At 40.5% G+C, this 19533-nt stretch overlaps 3 protein-coding genes across 5 annotated transcripts; 1 reads left to right on the top strand and 2 right to left on the bottom strand.

Annotated features, from left to right (window-relative positions):
- Positions 1 to 1817: 1817 nt before the first annotated feature.
- drap1 (DR1-associated protein 1 (negative cofactor 2 alpha)) lies at positions 1818 to 5128 on the bottom strand. Its single transcript, XM_077501445.1, has 7 exons — positions 4872 to 5128; positions 4492 to 4564; positions 4119 to 4212; positions 3722 to 3847; positions 3538 to 3628; positions 3362 to 3450; positions 1818 to 2958 (listed from the first exon to the last, which is right to left on the bottom strand). Exons 1-7 carry the CDS (start codon positions 4911 to 4913, stop codon positions 2772 to 2774), a joined length of 702 nt encoding a protein of 233 aa, XP_077357571.1. The 5' UTR covers positions 4914 to 5128; the 3' UTR covers positions 1818 to 2771.
- A 645-nt stretch (positions 5129 to 5773) lies between these two features.
- c16h11orf68 (chromosome 16 C11orf68 homolog) lies at positions 5774 to 7943 on the top strand. Its single transcript, XM_077501444.1, has 2 exons — positions 5774 to 5896; positions 6405 to 7943. The coding sequence occupies exon 2, from the start codon at positions 6444 to 6446 to the stop codon at positions 7188 to 7190; it is 747 nt and encodes a 248-aa protein (XP_077357570.1). The 5' UTR covers positions 5774 to 5896; positions 6405 to 6443; the 3' UTR covers positions 7191 to 7943.
- Positions 7944 to 8007: 64 nt separating this feature from the next.
- Positions 8008 to 18511, bottom strand: rela (v-rel avian reticuloendotheliosis viral oncogene homolog A). Of its 3 annotated transcripts, none has more exons than XM_077501440.1 (11): positions 17793 to 18511; positions 16418 to 16453; positions 16177 to 16322; positions 15204 to 15349; positions 14741 to 14832; positions 13447 to 13581; positions 13035 to 13139; positions 12749 to 12964; positions 12593 to 12673; positions 12411 to 12521; positions 8008 to 11085 (listed from the first exon to the last, which is right to left on the bottom strand). In XM_077501440.1, the coding sequence occupies exons 1-11, from the start codon at positions 17797 to 17799 to the stop codon at positions 10250 to 10252; spliced, it is 1911 nt and encodes a 636-aa protein (XP_077357566.1). In that variant the 5' UTR covers positions 17800 to 18511; the 3' UTR covers positions 8008 to 10249. The 3 variants fall into 3 exon arrangements, with proteins under 3 accessions (XP_077357566.1, XP_077357567.1, XP_077357568.1); XM_077501441.1 differs by having other exon boundaries at positions 12411 to 12518; XM_077501442.1 differs by having other exon boundaries at positions 12411 to 12497; positions 17793 to 18510.
- Positions 18512 to 19533: the final 1022 nt, after the last annotated feature.

Genomic DNA, 19533 nt, shown 5'->3' with positions numbered 1-19533 from the left:
TTGAATCTGGTGTTCAAAAACAGACGGAAGTCTGCGCGGAAGTGAATTTCCTCAAAACGTGAACGTATACACCTTAAGTTAAATAATTGTAATTTAAGTATTATATAACTTCAATTTATATCACTTACTGGACTAGCTCATGCAGCTGAAAACCAACAAAAGTTTTAAATTCCTGTCAAACTAAAATGTCACAAGCAAAAATAAGTATCAAATTGCAAGTTTTATGGAGTTCGTATTTGATCGAATGTCACTAAATTGGTCCGAAAATGATTTACAAACAACAAATAACGTAGTATGCCTGACATATAGTACAGGCAAAGTATTTACCTATATAACACATATTTTTAAAAAAGTTGTAAAGTTTGTTTTCTGTTATTAAAACACAAAAAAACAGTAATCAACATACACTGTAAGTAGAGCCAAGCAAACAACCATACAACAAATAAGGGCGTTTAGGGGGTTCGGATTCACAAAATAATACAAAAAAATTACATGCATAAAGATTACTAATAAATGCATCACATTACATCCAACCAATTTGTAACTGATTAATTTGTATGTTAACTTTTTTTAAAAGATAATTTGTTGTTGGCGTTTCTAGCATTAGATGGGATTACATTCCAAGTCAATGAAGCTCCATAATAAATGAGCGGACCTCAGTTTTGTTGTTGTTGTTGGTGTTGTTGTGGTTTCGGCACTGTCAGGTGACCCAAAAATAAAATGGGCTGTACCATTCCTTATTGTTTGTTCATTATAGCCTACATAAATATCAATAGACAATATTTTCAATTATTTTCCACTGTTAGCCATGATAATTGTTTGTGCATACTGATTACATTATCAAGGAATGAACAGTTGAGGACTAATTGGGCTGCTCTATTCTGTGCAAGTGGTTGTATTTTCTTTTTAGTCTTTTGCAGAAGCACTTGACCAAATAAGAGCAGTTGGAACAACACAGCAGAGCATTTCTTTGAAATTACAATGTGCCTTCCCATCTTCGAAACAATATGACCAATTTGATCAGACCAAGACAGTAAATTAACTAATTTCACCCCAGTAATATGGCCTTGGACCCCTGCTCTACTTGTACCCCATCAACATACAAATTGAGTGCAGTGACATGAGCAAGAACATTTCTGCTTACCAAATAAACTTGAATCATCTGCATAAATCATCAAATCAGCATTTTTATCAGCACAGGGTAAACCTAAGATTTTAGCATAGCTATATCATAATGCTATGATCAATGACAACTTACATCAACTACTACATTTGAAAACTACCAACCTACTTGAAAACCTCCTCTGTGCATATCAGCTCGCCTTTTTTGTTAACCATTTTATCAGTCATGTGCACTGCTGTGCTAGTAGAGGCCTAGCAGTACATATACAGCTGTAAGATTTACATATAGTTTGTCATTATTTACCTTTATTCATCCTATTTAAATTTCAAATTTCTTGTTTGTAACAGGCAATAAATAAAAAACAGGTTTCACTGTTGAGGGAAATGTTAGGAAAATAAGAGCACCTTATGGCCCGGCCGGCTGCCGTGTGGAAACGGTGTTACTTCCTTGCAGGGGCCCCTCGATGTGTTCCCTTGCGCCCAGTTGCCCTCCCCCGCTTCCTTTCTCCATGATGTCCGTTTTAAAACAGCAAAGTATGTCCACCACAGCAGCAAACTAACACAAAAAAATCTCAATAAATAAATAAATGAAAAAGTACAGTTCTGTTGTATTTAACTTTTGATTTCAATAAATTTAATCAGTACAATTTTGTAGCTTTACGCATGGGGTGAAAACAAACAAACATGGCACTAAATTGGAATGACATTTTTTCTTTTATTTAATCCGTACAAAATAAAAGAATATTAAAAAGTTTACAATGCAATTTCCTTCTGCCTATTTGGAAACATTTAACAAGGACTTAGAGGGGAACCGGTGTCTACACTCTAAAAAGAGAATTGTTGACCAACTTAATTGAATTGCTTCAAGTGGCAACATACAATTGAATTAATTTAATTCAAGTCAATGTGTTAAGTTTAATTGACTCAAATGAATAGACTTAATGACCTCATAATTAATTGACCTTTATATTGACTTAGATTAACTTAATTCAATCGTGTTACCACTTGAAGCAATTCAATTAAGTTGGTCAATGATTCTCTTTTAAGACTTAAGTTGGTTGAACAATTCTCTTTTTAGAGTATACTTTCAATTAAATCATTAAAAGTGTTCTTAAAAAGAAAAAAAAAAAAAAAAAAAAGGGCGTGGGTTATGCAACATAATAGAAAAATAAGTCATAAGTGAGTGTGGCCTGAATAGAAAGTTGGGAACTTTAGTCTGTGTTGTGGTCTTTTGGGAAGTGTTTTTTTTTTCCTCTCTTTTTTTTCCGAGGGATAAAAACTTGAATTAAAACGAGAACAAAAGAAAAGCAAGTGATAGAAAAGCCAGAAAGCAACACAAACGACACCTATCTTGTCCGTAGGAATAAACATAAAACAACCAAATTAACAAATAAACAAACAAAAACATTTGTAATCAACAAACAGAACTCCTTAAAACTATCGTGGTTGGATTCACGTCTCCAGTGAAATAAAAGCCCAAGTTTAAAAGAGAACACAAAACTAAAACGCAATGTACAACCAGATTCTTCGTCTCCGGTGGCCTCCCGCCGATGAAGAGTCTTTCGCTCCTCTGATCCGAGCGGCCGCCGTGAGAGCAACTTAAACTAAAAAAGGTGTGTGAGAAAAAGATTGGGGGGGGGAAGGGGGAGCTAAGAGTCATAGTCTTCCTCGTCGTAGTCCTCGTTTTGTTGTAGCATGGGAGCTGGCGGAGGTGGAGCGGTGGTCATCATGGAGGGGTGCGGGGCAAAGGTCACCGGGCCCTGTGGTTGCGCCGGAGCCGCACAATCCCCTGGGACCAGGTTGCCCCCGTGTGGGTACTTTGGAGGTCCGCCGGCGCTACGGACGATGCGCATAGGCAGAAACGACGCAGTTAAGTACTAGATAAGTAGAGGTTCTTAAAAGTGTGGCTCCCTCTAGTGGTACACGAAAGAATCTCAAGCTAAGTACAGTTCAGTTGTTTTCAACTTTCACATTTAATCTTTAAAAGAGCTTTGTTTTTAGACATTTAGGGACAACTGTTCAAATTTGATGTGTAATCAATTTTCATAGAATTATTAAGTTTTTTTGTGTTGGTTAAATTAACAAATGAATTTATGTAACGTGGCTTCATGATTGTGTACATGCATCGTGATGATGCTTTGTTGAATGTGTCTGCTTTGTTACAGCTGAGGACTGCTGACTATCAAGTAGTCTAGAAGATGGCAGGCATTTTTATTTATGCGTTTGAGGCCGGCCATACCTGTGGAACCTGGATGCAGCCTGCAGATTTGTGCTTGACTGAGAGCCGTCCTCTTCGTCCCCATCTGTCTCGCTGTCCTCAGAATCCTCCTTTGCACGAAAATCCAACAGAAGACACAAACGCTTCGTCATAATAACGTAACCAAGATGGTCCTCTCGATGACAGCCACTTCCCACCTCTTGCTCCGATTCGGTTCCGGACAACTTCTTGTCCTTGCCTTTCGAGCCGGCCCCTCCGTTTTTGTGACTGGACCCTGGCTTTCGACCCCTGGGGAAAAAAAGAGCAATGGTATTTAAAAAAAGAAAACAACATTCATGCAAACACAAAATTGCGGGTGAGAACGTATTTACATGTCGATACCTGCGTGGCATCTTTTCCCCCGTCGCCTCTGTGTGGTTCTCGTCCCCCTCTCCCTGCATGTCCGGAACCGTTGCCACCAGGTCTTTCAAGAAATCAAACTGCTGTTCCAGCTCGATGCATTGCTTTCTATCCACACATTCATACACACGTTGCACTTTTTTTTAATATCTGTGATTTTAATGTGTAAGTTTAAAAGACTTTGCTGGTAAGTGACGTGGGTGTCAGTAAATAAGAGTGTAGAATTAGCTGAATTTTTATTATTAGGACCAATTGTGCCACCATTTCTTTGTTAGGCCAGGCTTTGCCAGCATCTTGTGGCATCACATGACAGAACACGGGGGAATGGAATATGTGGGAATGGTGAGAACACGCAAAATCCACAGAGGGCAAATCTTACAAGTGTGATGTCGTCATGGTCTTGGCATTCTTAGACTGGGTGACGTGACAGGCCTTCGTGAGCAACGACTCCAAGAAAAGTTCCAGGGCTCTCGCTGATGTCGTGGTAAAGGAACCTGTTGTGAGCCAACATGGCTATGAAGAGGATGACACGTAATTTTCTTTTCTTCAATACAGTGGCGTTCCAATAAATATCAATAAACCAATCGCATGAAATCTGGTTGTTTTAGACATGAATTTCCTGACCAGCAACTCTGTAAACTCCAGTCTTATTCCCTATATAAAGCCTCCAACTTTGTCAATTACCACAATTTTTCAACCCTATTCAAAACAATGCTGGACAGCAAAGTGAAGATCTGAGGCAAGAAGGATACAAATAATAACAGGTACTGCTGCAGCCACTTTGCCTATTTCTTCATCCGTCTGCATAATCTTCTTAATCCTTGCCTGAAAAAAAAAAGGAAAAAAAAAGAGGAAAGCACGAAAAAGACTTTGCCGAGATGTTAGACGTCCACAATGTGTACAGCAGCTTGCCATGCTAAAAACAATGCGAAATAGTGGCAAACTTGAAATTAGTTACGCCACATATTTGGAGGTGTATATGACTGCGTTTTAACGTCTTTTGACTATAAAATGTTGTGCGTTGATCGGGCTAAATGCAACCTACGCCAAATAAGTTTAGAATTCGAAATTAGCATTCACAAAGATTAGCTTACGTTAGCTGGACGGGACACCGGCGTCGGTAAACACTTACTGGTGGAAATCTCGCGTTGTATTTCTTCTTTTTGCTCGGCATTGTGAAGGAAACTTGGTGGTTAACACACACACACACACACACAAAAAAAATATAAATATTACTGTAGAATAATGAAAAGATCCACCTCCGCGCAGACACCAAAATAGATGCGCGACCGTCCCGGCCGGGCTAAGCAGTTAGCTTAGCACATTAGCAAGTTGTCGTCACTCCACTGCTGGTTGTGTCGTTACATGCCCGCGGGGTCCTGATGCCCGACCGGTTCAACCATAATTTATCCCGAAAATTTGAATACAGTATAGTATTAAGTTGTTTTCTTTTTTTTTTAAAGATTGTATAAACAGGAAGTGTTAGTGTACTTCAGTGTTAAAATAGCAGAATACATGTATTTTCAAATATTATTATTATTATTGAACGCTGAAGAGTGTCATTTTAAATCTGATTCTGACTGGTAAACCATTACAACTTGAAAATTTCCACCTAATTTCAGACATCTTACGAACAATTTCATACACTCCCCAAATTCCTACTTTTCCCACAATTAAGCCTACAGGTTTTTTTTAAAAAAAAAAAGATTTCTCCAACTTGCGCAGACAGTTTACATATTTGCCACCTCCCTCCACATTTCTCGACCGTTTCGAATGATTAAAATGTCACATTAACCCGTTATTCCATTAATTCGTCCGAGACAGTTTTAACGTCCCCAAACTTCACAGTACATCACAGCATTTGAAAATTTCACTGACAACATATTCCGAAATCAATGGAGATATTTTACATATTTACCTCTTCATCCTGGATTTAAAACCAACAAACGGAAACGCATTATTTACCACATTCTGAAAAATTACCACTTTTTATCACGAATATTTTACCAACAGCGGATGATATCCTCCCTCTACAAACCATATACGGCTGCTACAATCAGTCAGACAGCGCCCACTAGAGGCCGGATGATGTAGTTTTATGGGAAACTCGTGTTTTGACGTCGGTTTGATTGCCAATCACCACATTTGACAAAACAGGTAACAGTTTACACTTCGCATTCATCCATTTCATTTTAGGAGAAGTGGCAATCGTATACTGGAGCTGAAAAATCCTAATTTGCCAACGGTTTCACGTCAAACGCGGCGGGTTGATAACAAGAGCTAATGTGGCTAATGTAACTAGCAAAGTCTTTTCACGTACTGTTGTTTTGCGAATTTAAAATAATGGAGAAGCTGCATAAGTAGCATGTTGGGTTCTTCTTTTGCAGTAGTGTGAACAAGCCTTACATGGTAATGTAGAGGTTGCAAAAGTGCTCACATTATGTACTTGCAGTAGTATAAGTAGAGATATGTTTGAAAAAGATGACTGGTTGAAGGTGAAGTACTGATTCAATGTTGAGGTAAAGCTAAAAAAAAAATAAGCACAGAATCTTACATGCACTTAAATCTAAAAGTAAAAATGTTTTTGGCTCAAGCTCAACAAGTATGCAAAAGCAGATGACAACTTCAAAAAATGCAATCTATTGTGTGTTTTCATCTTAAACAGAATTTTTCAACCCTGGAGGTGTGATTAAACAAGAGCATTATGGAGGAGGAAGCAGTGTCCCCGTTAGAAGGCGACATGGAGCCCTCATTCGCCGCTGAAACTTACGCCGCCGAGGCAATGGCGGCTGACATGGATCCTTGGATTGTGTTCGACTCTAGAAAAACCCCCAGGTCAGAGTTCGACGACTGGCTGGAGAGCAACAGGCCATCGCAAGTGAGCAGATACGGCGACGAGGAGCTCGGCGTGAGCTGCGTGGGCTGGATTGCCGTACTGGGTCCAGACCACGGCTCCACTAGCGGGGACGTGGTCGCGCTCCAGGAGAGCTGGGAGAAACTGGTGGCCAGCGGGCGAGCGGTCAACTTCGAGAACGTCAAGGAGCTGGCGTTGAACCACTGTGTCCTCTCAGGCAAGTGGCTCATGCACCTGGACCGCGGCTTCAAGGTGGACCACGCGTGGGAGTGCGTGGCCAGAGCGACGGTGGACGGCAAGATCTCCAGCGCCAAAGTCAGCCCGCACGACCCCATCAAGGGAGGCAGACACGTCATCTGCGTCTACAACGACAACTTCACCAACGAGAGCCAAGTGGTCGAGCTGGACGCTCACATCCGAGCCGCGGGGGTCAAGTGTCCTCTGGCCTACAAGCCGGACGTGTACACGCACCTGGGAATCTACCGGAACAACCGCTGGAAGCTTTGTCCCACCATCTACGAGAGTAAATTCAACCTGGAGTGTGTGCCCAGGCGCTCGCGCATCATCAACAAAGTCACCAACCTGGATGTCACATAAGCGTGACGACGAGGGTCATAGCTGTTAAAAAAAAGAAAAAAATCCAGTTCTTCCTTTTGTTGGACAAATTTCAAGTTTTGATGGGTATTTTTTTTCTTAAGGCATGATTGAAATTATTTTTACTTTTTTTTTTTTTTTGAGGGAACCCATCCTGTTTTCATTCTGTTGAAGTGAGTTGAGGAGTTTCATTTGCACAAGTAGTGCTATTCGTGGCAGGGTTGTTTCCCAAAATCCACAAATAAGTGAATGTTGTCTATATTTATATATATGCACTTACTTTGGAGGGAAACCTGTTTTCTGCACATTTTCTCCAAGTACTGACACATAGGTTTAGCTTTTTCATAAACATCAGTTATATAGTTGCCAAATACAGCACCTTCAAATACTCTGGTTGTGTTTTGTGTTGCAAAACTTTGATTGATTTACAGTCACACACGTGCAAATCATCTCCAAGCATTTTTTTTTTTTTTTAAGATAATGAACAAGTAGGTTTGAATCCAGTTTTTGAAGCCCTATGGGTCTGATTGCTAAATTGTGTGTTCACCATGCAACGTTTGAGAGAGCAGCCCAAACGCAATATGAAATTTGAAGTGGTGTTAGTGGAAGAAGCATGATTTTGGGGAACAAAGAATGAATTGGCTTCAAAATTACAGTGACAGTTTGTCAATCATTTGTTTCTGGCATTTCAAATAAGTTGGCATGAGAGTTTCTCAGTTTTGACATTTTTCGAATAAAATCTGTGCCTTGGCTCAACGTTTCGGAAGTGCTGTTATAAATGACACCAACAGGGAGACATGACCAAACAAAACAAGTACCCTTTTCACAGTTAATTGCCATACAAGCAGATTTGAGTGTTGCCTGTATTATTTATTTAGACCCTTCATTTGGTTCTGAGCACGACTACAATTTGGTGAGATATTAAAAGAGAGAGAGAGAAAAAAAAAAAAAAAAAGAGGACATTGGTCCACTATCTTACTGTTACAAATGAGACATAATACCCTGAAGTCTGTTTGCATAAAAAAAAACAAAAAAAAAACACAACATATTCAGAAACTTCAACAGGACTTTTTTTTTTTTTTTTTTTTTTAAAGCTACATTAATTTGCACAAGTAGTGCTATTCGTGGCAGGGTTGTTTCCCAAAATCCACAAATAAGTGAATGTTGTCTATATTTATATATGCACTTACCTTGGAGGGAAACCTATTTTCTGCACATTTTCTCCAAGTACTGACACATAGGTTTTGCTTTTTCATAAACATCAGTTATATAGTTGCCAAATACAGCACCTTCCAATACTCTGGTTGTGTTTTGTGTTGCAAAACTTTGATTGATTTACAGTCACACACGTGCAAATCATCTCAAATCAAATCATCTTCATGTCAGCCCTATGGATATCCGTCCGAGCATTTTATTCGATAGCACAAAAATATGTAACTATAGAAATGTTTTTCTGCTGTGACCGCAAATGTGTAATTGCACATCCACAACAGTAACAGTAGGTGGCAGTGGTGCTCTCCAGAGATGGGAAGTAACGAAGTACAAATACTTCATTACTTTACTTGAGTAGTTTTTATCAGTACTTTGTAGTTTCCTATTAGACTACTTTTTACTTTTATCAGTTACATTTTAACATGTACTTTGTACTTCTGTACTTTTTACTTGACACATTTTCAAAACTTTTTTTTTGTTTTTTTTAATGCACAACAAAAAACGATTAAAAATAGTTGATTGGAACAAAGAGCAGCGTCAATGTCTCCTGGCTCCGCCAATCATATGAAACGTTACACACGCTCCCCTACAACCCAGCTTGTGATTGGCTCTACCACACACTATCGCATGACGTGCAATTGGCTAGATTAGAACAATCCGTAAATATGACGGCAATGTACACCGCCGCTACAGATGATAATTTGAATTTGATAAGAACGAACGCTGAAGACTGCCAGTCAACACCACGAAAGAAGGTTCAATCATGTCAGCGAGGAGTGGACCAGCAACATGAGAGTGACACTCAACACTGTCGACTCAACGCAGGGCAAGTCAAGACAACTGGCCGTTGTATACCCATTTTTGCTGCATTACCTAGTGCAGTATTTCACAGCCTATCGTATACTTTTTTTTTTTTTTTTTTTTTACTTTTACTGAGTACCGGTAATTATTTGAGTGAGTACCAAAGTTGTTTTTTTACACAAGTAATTGTACTTTTCCCATCTTTGGTGCTCTCATTGTCAGCGCGTGCGCAAGGAGTATTAGCTCTTCAACACAAGTGTATTTCCAACAATTTTATACACAAATGATTCTATTTATAGCCATCGTAGAGAGTTGTGGAGGGCGAAATATCTTCTTCCTATGGTGTAACGGAGAAAAAAAAAGGGGGGGAATCACTGAAACTAGTGAGGCAAAACTGTGCGCTAGTTGACATCTGTGCACTACTACTAGTAATAATAGTCAAGCGCCAGTTGTTGACTAGTAGAATTTAATCATGTTACATGGTTGTCAACGAATGCAGTTTTGCCAACTAGTATGTCGAGTTGTATAGTAGTGAGGACAAAGTGTGTGCTCGTACACGGACCTTTAAGGGGATACTGAACTCATTGAGACATTTTCAGCAGTAAAAAGTTAATATTTTGTCTATAATTAATGTAGTAACTTCATTATTTTTCATTTACAATTAATACCTTTTAAACAGTATTTTTTTTTCTACCTGCTGTCACCTGATGATGACATCACCTGTGCTGAGGAAGTAGGTAACAACCAATCATGGCTCAGTTTGCTGACCAACCCCAGAAAACAGGTGAGCCATGATTGGTCGTTACCTACTTCCTCAGCACAGGTGATGTCGTCATCATCAGTCGACAGCAAGAGAGGGAAAAATGGTTTTTAAAGGTATTAATTGTACATGAAAATTAATGAAATTATCAAATTCATTCTGGACAAAATATTAACTTTTTGCTGCTGAAAATTGTTTAACGAGTCAAGTATCCCTTTAAGGTGGATATGGGATAAATGCTGAACGGGCTTTCCAGACATGCGTGATGAACAGAACTCTTAAATGCCTTTTAAGTGGGGTGTCCCGAAACAAAACCGGCTTGGCTTCCACTGTTAAAAATGGAAATGAGATGATCCTCATCCACGGAAATCAACTCGTCAAACTCGTCCAGCACGGCGGGCCGCTGCTGGTTGTTGCTGTTGTTGGTCAAGATGTCCATCATGCTCTCGTTCTGGAGCAGGTTGACGATGCTGTTGGGATAATTCATCCAGGTGCTTCCCGGGTTGCCGGCCGGGTCCGAAGTGTTCTGAGCCGCCGCCGCCGAGGGGCCGGCTTGCTGCGCGCTGCCGCTCTCGTCCGGCGGGTTCAGGAGGTCCACAAAGTCGTCCATGTCGAGGCTGTCCAGGTTTCCCGAGGCCTGGGCTTCCGAAAAGCTGGGGAACTGCGGGATGCCCTCCTCCGCTGCGGTGGCGTCCACTGGGAACTGAGAGCCCAGCATGGGGAAGAAACCGGTGGACTGCGAGGAGGTGGCGTTCCCCTGTGAGGTCGACGGCGGCTCCTGGGTGATAACCGAGGTGATGCCGGGGAAGAATTCCTGAAGGTCTGACAGGTTGACAGTGGGGTATTCCTGGCTGGAAACAGGCGGGTGGCTGACGGAGCAACTCGAAACCCGGGCGGCTTGGGGCTGCGGGCCCAGGTGCAAGCTCTCCATGATCTTCCACGTTTGGCTCGTGGCTGCGACTGAACTGGAGGATGAGGAGGGGGCGGTTGAGGAGCAGGCGGGGAAGGGGGAGTGGGAGGAGGAGAAGGGCGAAGCCTCCACCTTGGCCTGGCCTGAGAACATCTGGCTCGGCTGCATGTGAGTGAAGGTGGGCTGCGGTTTCGCTACGCTGGCAACAGGTGGAACTGCGGCATAAACAACCAGGATCATCAACAAAACATCAAAAGTGACAAATTGGGCCAGACTGACATGAATTTGATGATATTGATTATGAAATGTGGCAGAGCAGCCAATTAAGTATAATAAAAAATATACAGTATATTTTAATTTAGTGTTTGTTTTGAGTTTGACACAGTAAGGAGTATAATATAAAGTAGGAGTAAAAGTCAAACAGATTTGAAAAATCTACTTAAATGGGAAGTCAACCTTAAACATTTCTTGATAATAGTATGTTATATGTGACCTCACTAAACATGACATTCTGATTAATATTACATTAGTGGAATTATGAGTTATGCAGCAAAATCCATCTGTTTTTATCCATCTCAGGGGACGGAGATTTTGCCACTTGCTGTCGGCTGAAGATGACATCGTTGATCAGGGCTTAGGCAACGACCAATCACAGATCTGATGCTGCGAGGATGGTCGGAAGTTGGGCTTTTCCGAGTTCAAACCAGGAAGTGTGTACGGGAACGCCCCCTTGTACTCTGAAATTCCACTTCCGAAGTTGAGAAAAAAAAAAAAAAGACCCCGACTTCACCGACGGACTACAAGTGACATCACTCTACAATGGCGACCCCTTTGGAAACAGACCATGAATGGTAAAACACGATTTACTATAGCTTTCTTCATTAACATAACTTAACGTAATGCAACATACATGACAGTATGCCACTATCTCCCTGCAGGAAATTATACAGAGAACTGCTGAACTGTATGGAATGCTTATAAAATAAGATAAAGACAATAAATGGAGAAAAGTTACGAGAAGATAAGTTTGCTGGAGGTCAAAATGAGTTTTGAACCAAAACCAAATTTTGGTTGTTTACTTTCGCCTCGAACGCTTTCAGGTCGGAACTGGGGAAAAACCAAGTTAGATATATCCGACTTCCCACCATCCTCGAATGCAGCATGAGACCTGAGCAACTGTGATGCCTTGCATTTGCATATTTGGGGTTGGAACACCCATGCAACTAGGGGCGTGGAAAACCAAATAAAAAGAGAGGGTGAGGAGAGGAATCTTCAGAGAGTGCAGGAGTGAATTGTATCAGTCAGTTCCTCTCCTCGTGAGCCCTGAACTGAGTGTCTTCTCTCCTTTTCGTGTCGTGTTTAATAATGTCAAACAGGTAACCCTGACAACCATTTAGACTAATGGGGCTGCATAGAACATATTGTCAAGAATTTTGGGGGGGTTGAATTCCCCTTTAAGTGCAGGAAGGGCATACTTCATTACTTTTCACCAGCTAAATGTCATGTGCAGAGGGACGAAGACAATAAATGGCAGACTCACAAGCTGGTGGCATCATGGACGGAGGTTTGCTTGGGGCTGTCCTCCTGGCAGGGCTGAAGTGACGTCGATCAGGTGGTGGGATGGACCCTGAAATCCCAACAGGCATAGCTACTATTATTATTATTATTATTATTATGAATCAAAATGCACTAGGCGGGGGAGAACTTTCATTCAGGTCTTACTTGTTGACAGCAGAGATCCCAGCTTCAGACTCTGGAACATATCGCCAGTGCGTTTCCGCTTCTCATTCCACCGGTACTCGTCTAAAATGAGTTTTACATATTAATCTCAATCAGACGATTATTAGGCCACAAATTCGATCGAAGTCAAAGTCGTACCCCGGTCAGCAGGCAGGTACTGGAAATCCATGGGCTCGCTGACCTCGCGGTCCGAGGGCCGGCGTAGCTGCACCTTGACGCGGACCGGCTCGCTGAGGTTGGTGTCACGGTAGGGCGGCGTGCGGAACACGATGGCCACCTGCCTGTGGACGTCAGCCTGAGAGAAGGTGCCCTTGCCCTCCCAGGAGTCCTGGAAGAAGCGCACCTCGATGTCCTCTGTGGAGAGCGGAGGGGCGGGGTTTTTACAGGAACCGGACCTTACCGTACACCGTCGGGCACAGTTTACCTTTTTGTACTTTGTCGCACAGTAGAAAGATTTCATCGCCGCCTTTGCAGCTGCCTGAGTTGCGGTTCACTCTGCAGATTTTCAGCTCTGCTGTGTTTGGAGCCCCTGTATCAAGACAATTTGAACAAGGATTATAACATTTTTCATTATAGGTTTTTTTTTTTTTTTTTTTAAGTTTAAAGTAGGTTTGTAATTTTGTTTTCATAAAATGCTTTGTTTTAGCTTTTATTTTTTTTAATATGGAGTATTTCTTAGGTGCCAGATGTAGCCCCTTCAGACCCGCATTGATTTTGCTGGGCAAAATGTATTTATTTTTGCTGATTTTGACTTCCCCCAGTGAAAACCATGACCAGCGGTCATGCCTCTAAAGATCCAGCAGATAGCGCTTACGTGTGCAAGTCACATCACTCACTGTTATCAAAGATGGGCTGCGAGACCACGGGCTCCAGGGGGAAGAGGTCCCCCGTAGGCAGCGTGATGGAGGCCTGGAAGCAGAGCCGCACTGAATTCAGGTCAAATTCTTCCTCCCACACCTTGGCCTCGGGAACTGCAGCCAAGACACAGCAGGGACAGGATGAGGGTTTGGCGCATCCCAGTCAAAAGGCGGCTACATTTTCATAATATTTAACATTAGGCAGGGAAGATACAGGTGACATAAATGTGACTGTAGGGCTGGCGATTATTCAATAAATAATTATCATGATTATGTTGATTCATATTGAAATCATGATTAATAAACACATTCACTGATTTCAAAACTTTTATTCAATTAACCAAACTTCTACATCAAATGAAATAGAAGTGGCCATGGTTACAAGGTTAAGAGAAAAGCGCACTAATTTTCTTAATTCATACTATGCTAGCTTTCTGTTTGCAGATATTCACCTGCACGCACCTGTCATCACACTAGATGAGTCCAAACATATAATCAGCTCTTCTTACTACAGTCTTACTACAGCTAATCAGTGTAATTTTGCTCATGACACGCTCGAAAAAACTGAGAGCAATTTTGAAACCAGCATTGTAATTTTAGTTTTGATCAGCATAAAAATTTAACTCAATTTTTTTCTTTTCTCAAATTGTTCCCCAGTGTTATTAGGGATGTAACGATATCCAAACATCACGATACAATATTATCACGATATGAAGGTCACGATACGATAATTATCACGATATTTTGGGGGAGGTTGGTGATACAAAAAAAAAAAAAAAAAGGTCACAATATTGTGTAAAAAAAAATAATTAAAAAAATGAGGTCATAATGAAAAATAAACACACACAATATTGTGCTTTTGTACATTACAGCAATGAAAAATACAAAAGTATTCTAAATATAATATATATATTGAGGCACTTATTTGATAATGCACACATATTGACTCACTTCACAAGCATATTCATGGATTTGAAACATAGAAGGGCCAAAACATGGCTTATGAAAATTAAACTGCACTAAAAACTAGTCACCAGAGGGTGCTAGAACTGCACAAATGGAAATCAACCCAACTTTTTTAACAGATGTGCTGCTTTCAATATCGTGACATGACCACGACGATATATTGTGGAAGTTACCGTGATATAAGAATATAACTCCGGGATGTCAATGCTACCTCCCTCTTAACCTGACAATGTGATTTTACATTGACTGCTAGCATTAGCAATGGGGATGTTTTCAAAACAAAATGCCTTATTTGCCCGCCACTTACTGTTGAAGGGGTTGTTGTTAGTCTGCAGCCGACACGTGATGGCCTCAATCACATCCTTCTTCTTCACACACTGAATGCCCAAGTTCTGAAAACTGAAAACACAATTTCAAATTTTTTTTTTGCCAAATCTCCCAAAATCATTTGTTATTTACAACAAATATTATATGCTTGTTCATCTACCAGCGACGTATTTTGACAGGCCGAACACAGTTGATTTGTTCAATATTTACGTCGATGCGACAGCAATTACAACAGGGCATGTGTAGTGTTCCAAAACAATGTTTCGTTTCACTGACGGATGTCAAAGGCAAACATGCCATGAGCCAATCTGTGCGGTTAATGACTCACCTGACTGAGCGCCAGACAGGGGGCTGACTCACCCAAGGTGGCGTTCGTATAAAATGTGCTCCAAGAAGCTCGTTTTTATGTTTAGCATAATTTCCTGGACAAGGCACGGACGTACCTGTGTATCCGCCTCTCCTGCAGGTCGGCCTCGTAGTAGCCGTGCTTGCAGTCCTTTCCGACCAGCTCGTGTGGATGAGGCTTGTACGGCGTGTTCTTTGTCACCAGGGAGATGCGAACGCGCAGGGGGCCGCTGTAGTTGTGCACCTGTGCCATGACACACACCAAAAAATAAATAAAATAAAATAAAAATAAATAAATAAATAAAACTGTGAATAAAAGGAGGCAGGTGGTAAAGTAGCAATTATTTCCGTTAGCCCGTCTATGGCTTTTAGTATTATATGTTAGCATTAAGCTAGTTGAGTTTTGTTAGATAAAATTATTTGGCTTGGTTTCGCGATTTGGTGTTTAATAGGGCTGGGTCTAAAATATCAATATCGAATCGATATTCCTATTCTTATCCCAATATCTTTTAATGTGGCTTTTTTCCCCATCGTAAATTAATGTGCCAAATACCCCCCAAAAGAAGTAAGGTAAGAATTGGACATCAATTATAAATGTAAATATTCATATGTCTTCCATATATATGTAAAATTGGTACCGCATAAAATCCTTAACTGAATCGAAAGTCAATATAAATCGTAAATCGAATCGAATCGGGCCCTTCTGAATTGAATCGAATCGATTTTGGAAATCTGAATCAATACCCAACCCTAGTGTTTAAATTATTTTGTGCATCAGTTTTACAATTGATTTCAACTAGGAGAGACAACCAGCTTGAAGCAAGCACACTTTGCGCATTTTGTGTTCTTTTTGAAGCACTCTAGGATGCCACCAAAACCCTGTCTAAATCGGAATTGGTGTGAAGTATCTTGAAGTGATATATCACAAAAGAGAGACAAGTAGCTAATTGTAAGATGATAAAAGTATTTTAGCATTATATTTTGCTGTGTATTTACTAATTTTAAACATTTTCGAGGTGCTTACTCAGCGTTTTTCTCAATTCCGTTATTTTATGGACTAAGTGAACTCACCTTAATTGCCGGGTGGGTCTTGGTGGTGTCGTTGCTTTTCTCCCCAGGTATGCTGCCCGCAGAGCGCCCCTCGCACTTGTATCGAAACCGCATCCCGCGCTGCTTCGGCTGCTCGATGATCTCGATGCGTGGACTCGCTGTTTGGACTTGACAGAACAACAACAACCTGGTTAAAATAGACCCAATTCATTTCATGTGGGTCACGGTGACAATGTTTATTTGTCAAGATGATTCATCCTACCTGGGTTGAGCGTGTTGATTGGCCATCCATACACACCTGGAATGGACAGAAGGGGGATTTTGAAACACACAAAATGGCACAAGTACCACATGGAAAATCATTTCAGCACATTTTTGTGGCTTGGTAAGAACTTCTCATTCTTGGTGTGGTCACAGTGGAAGTGTCCTAAGAGGTCAAAGGTCACAGAGACACACTGAACATGCTGACTTGACATGTATGGCAGTAAAGACCCAAAAAAGAGAGATGGTGTCAAATGATACATGGACAAAGCCACTTAATGAATTGTTGCAAGTAATAAAATGAAGTGAGGTGTGACAAGGGCCATGTCGTTCATCATTATTATTATTATTAATTCAATCTCTGGTGTAATAACCTTATTTATTGATTGATTGAATTATTTTTTATGTTATCTGTTCTTATTGCTGCTGGACATGTACATTTCCTAGAGAGAGGGATCAATAAAGTCAAGTCTAAGTCTAAGTTCTATTTACACACTTTAGGAGACAAACTGGCATATCAATTTAGGTTGGTTGTGTAAAACTTAAGAGACGTGTAATACACAGGAGCGGCATAAACCCAACATAAGGCAAAACAGTTTGTGAAATCCTGTCCAGTATTTCTTTTCAGTCCAGCTCAGTTGTATTTAACTTTTGTGTTAAATACAGTACTTGGTGTCGAATCATTATTAAATACAGTTTTTATTTTCTTTACACACAGTGTGGTCACAAGGTTCAAACTGTACTTATTTCAGTGATATACTTTTTGGAATAAAAACAGTTTCATGTTAGATGGACACTGGGGCTTACTATTTTTTTTAATTTTATTTTTAGAAATGTACTTGGTTTAAAAAGTTTGAGAACCCCTGATTAGAGATTCAATATTCACAATGTCATTTATGATCACACTTCACACCCCAGACTGGCACCATATACAATAATAGCTGACAGCTTCAATGTAAGCCGAACTGAAGGTGCATTGTTCAAACGCAGGAAAATACCTTTGGACGTGAAATATTCAACAGTATGTCCCCAAGCGAAGCTGCTTAATATTAAATGACCTCGTTTTCAAACGACGTTCTGGGCCTTGATATTCGTAGTAGGAAATACGTGACCGAACAGGCCCGTCCCCCAACTCAACATTCACTCATACCAGGAAGGTTAATTATTTCAGGATAAGTTCTTGAGGATCTCGAGGATCCCACACTCGTACATAATGAAGGAATAACAAACGTTGACAAGCCACTAGTTGCGGGGGGATTCCCCTGGGCGCAAAACAACACCCCGTCCACTTTCACCCCCCTCCACCCTCCGCGCTTCAAAAAAAAAAAAGAAGTTAACAAACGCGCAACAAAATGGACGAAAGCGGCTCCACTTACTGGCCATGGTTGCCACAAGACCCTTTGGACTCTCTGCGCTCCTATCGTCAAGGTTGTGAGCGCCAAACCGTGCGAAGTCTGGGAGAAAAAAATGCGTCTCGAATAGAAGCTACTCGCTGGTGTCGCCTCCTTCTCTCTCCACCCACCAAGATACGGCCCTGAGTTGGGACGGAGTGTCAAGGCGCATGTGAAAACAACGCACGCATTTTCCGGTAAGCCAGCAACACGATTGTTCTGAACTTCATGACACGACATCGATTTATTTGCCTACAGAAAAAAATAAAAATAAAAATCATTACCAAATGTTCCATTACGAGCATTATAATAAATTGAGATATAATTTCAACATAAATTACAGTTAGAAGAAAAGTAAGTCAACCCTTTGGAATTTTAAGTATTGCTACATGAACTAGTCACAAAAATGTGATTTGATCCATCACTTAAGTGACAACTATAGCACACAATCTGTTTACCGTAAAAAACATTTCACTACTCACAAAAAATAAAAATGTGATCTTTTAGGTGAAATTATAGCATAAATCCAAAATGCAACATTTGCGGTTGAATTTAATAAAATCTTCTCTAAACTCTTAACTTTTTAGTCTCACATGTATGTGCAGAGAAGACAAACTATTGATGTTACACTTTCCAAAAGAGAAGACAAGTTTCAAATTGCACTTAGAGAGAGAGAGAGAGAGAGAGAGAGAGAGAGAGAGAGAGAGAGACAGAGAGAGAGAGAGGAAAAAGAAAGGGAGAAAGAGAGAAAGCGAAAGAGAGACAGTCAGCGAGAGAGAAAAAAGAGAGAGCGAGCGAGAGAGGTTTACTCCATAAACCTTCAGATGCACCTCATTGAAATGAGCACTGTGGTTCAGTTCAAATTTTAGAGCAGGGAGCATGTGTTGTACAAATAGGAAGTGAAAGCTTTTATTTCATAAGAGCAAGAACATTTCTTCCGGTTGGATTGTCGTTGAGCTTGATGGCAAATTGGAAGAGCTCGTTACCACCCACTCAAAACAGCGCGGAAATACCCAGATGACGCACTTTGAGGATCAGAAAAAGATCGTGTGTGCGTGGGAGAGGCTCTAAACCACAACTCCCGATTGAATTAAGTCATCGTCTGGAGGATAGTTTCTTGTTGATTGTTTTTCTTAACACATAAGGCCAAAAATAGTGTAGAGGACAATAGTCGCTCACGTCTGTCGTCTCTTGACAATTACTTGTTAACTGTATCTGCCCAACTAAAGTAGGCGTGAAGGAAAGGGCGAGGAAACAACGCCTTCACGTTTTGCCCACGAGATGGCGACGTAGGCGAGTAAATTTCGACAGGTCAAGATCGTCTGAAGTTTTAACACAAAATCCCAACCTCCTACAAAAGATTTTTTTTTTTTTTTTTTTTTAATATAAACCACTCTACTATTACATTATGCACAGTTTGAACAGGAAATCTGCTTACAAAAACGATACTTAAATTATATTACACATAAAAGTTAAATAACTGTATTCAAACGTAAAGCTTTAAAAATTAAATGCAAATGTATTGCACATAAAATTTAAATACAACTAAACTGTACTTGGGTAAACCACTTAATTCTTAGCATTGTATTCAGTTATGCGAGGGTTGTACTTTATTTTTTTGTAAGTACAATACTAGAGTGCTGTTTTTAATATTAAAAGCATGTTCAGATTTTTTTATGCTGGCGTTTTTTTTGTGTGTGGCTGGAATAAAATAATGGCATTTCAT

This window comes from Festucalex cinctus, chromosome 16 (assembly GCF_051991245.1).
Source record: "Festucalex cinctus isolate MCC-2025b chromosome 16, RoL_Fcin_1.0, whole genome shotgun sequence".
NCBI classification, from domain to species: Eukaryota; Metazoa; Chordata; class Actinopteri; order Syngnathiformes; family Syngnathidae; genus Festucalex; species Festucalex cinctus.
The sequence above is the reverse complement of the archived record's forward strand: the minus strand, read 5'-3'. Positions and strand labels throughout refer to the sequence as shown.

Coding starts and splice junctions, on each gene's coding strand:
- rela (XM_077501440.1), bottom strand. Junction 16,323..16,417: donor AATCAACACGCTCAACCCAG/GTAGGATGAATC, acceptor TGTTCTGTCAAG/TCCAAACAGCGAGTCCACGC. Junction 15,350..16,176: donor AGACCCACCCGGCAATTAAG/GTGAGTTCACTT, acceptor GTCATGGCACAG/GTGCACAACTACAGCGGCCC.
- drap1 (XM_077501445.1), bottom strand. CDS start 4,913: ATGCCGAGCAAAAAGAAGAAATACAACGCGAGATTTCCACCA. Junction 4,213..4,491: donor AGCAGTACCTGTTATTATTT/GTATCCTTCTTG, acceptor CCACGACATCAG/CGAGAGCCCTGGAACTTTTC. Junction 3,451..3,537: donor GAACCGAATCGGAGCAAGAG/GTGGGAAGTGGC, acceptor TTTCGTGCAAAG/GAGGATTCTGAGGACAGCGA.
- c16h11orf68 (XM_077501444.1), top strand. CDS start 6,444: ATGGAGGAGGAAGCAGTGTCCCCGTTAGAAGGCGACATGGAGCCCTCA.